Consider the following 1,080-nt stretch of genomic DNA (forward strand, 5'->3'; position numbering starts at 1 on the left):
CAAATATTAGTTGTTTTATACCAACTAAAAAAATATCTAACTAGAGGAAACTGCTTCAAAGCATCACATTTGAAACATTAACATCTATACACAAGTGAATGTACACATATATACACACTCTTTCAATATATTATTATATAAAGAATTTGTTTTGTTTTCTCCTTAATAAGCAGAGCAGCTTGAAGAAGTCTTTTTCTACCATGACTGTAGCTTAGTGTGTAGATGTATGGACCCAGATAATATATATATGGATAGGTAGCATTTCATGTAGTTGTTGGCTCCGGTGTAGATAATATATTTTCTTATATGAGAGTAGAAAGTTTGAAGTGCACCTAAACTTGTGTGATTCAGGAAGATGTGAGGACACCCTATGTGTTTTTTACGATAATTTCATCCAATAATGTCACATCTGTATCAACAGTTTCCATTCTTTAATCGGTGATAACCTTGAAGATACGCCGATTAGCTGCCTTCATCTTTTCCAGATTCGTGCAATTGTCGATTTCTGCCATTATCCGTATTTTTTTTTGTTTGTTTTTGAGTAAAACACTGCATTTTTCAATGGAAATGAGTCCGTTTGGATCCGTCTCTCACTTGCAGACAGTTTGATTGTTTTTCCAGGAGGGTTTCATGGTTGAAGAACAGTCTGGCTGGTGGGTATTCATCCTCAAGCTGGCGTCAATACCAGCTCCTTCAGTTCAACAGCAGCATAAGAACCAGAGCTGTGAAAACAGAAGGTATAACTATTGTTCCTCTACTATAAGTGTGTGGAGTCCTGGGTGAACTTTGTTTCAGAGTGCTTGGCGGAAGTGCCTTAAGGTCCTCCAGGGCTCCATACGCAGCCATGGAGAACTCCGGATCTCCTGTCGTGAGAAGATCGAACACGCACGACTGGAAATAAACGTCCTCCACCTGCAGCATCTCTCGACACTTTGTGGTCGCACGTTCCAACATGTCCACATGTGGCGAGAGGCCTGGCTGCAGCTCGCCACCGTCGTCCTCCCCGTACCAACCACCAAGTCGCGGTGGACGCAAGCTCTGCTGCCGGTTGAGCACGTGGGCTTTGATGACCTCACTGCG

General features: G+C 42.2%; 1 protein-coding gene across 1 annotated transcript in view; it reads right to left on the reverse strand.

Annotated features, from left to right (window-relative positions):
* The window catches only part of LOC107576054 (RGM domain family member B-like), a 46,034-nt gene that overhangs the window by 43,355 nt on the left and 1,599 nt on the right, over positions 1–1,080 (reverse strand). Inside the window, exon 2 of the mRNA XM_016262323.1 lies at positions 786–1,075. Within this exon, the coding sequence (XP_016117809.1) occupies positions 786–1,075 (290 nt within the window). The remainder of the gene's footprint in view (positions 1–785; positions 1,076–1,080) is intronic.

Source organism: Sinocyclocheilus grahami, unplaced genomic scaffold (assembly GCF_001515645.1).
Source record: "Sinocyclocheilus grahami isolate Dianchi unplaced genomic scaffold, SAMN03320097.WGS_v1.1 scaffold3157.1, whole genome shotgun sequence".
NCBI lineage: Eukaryota > Metazoa > Chordata > Actinopteri > Cypriniformes > Cyprinidae > Sinocyclocheilus > Sinocyclocheilus grahami.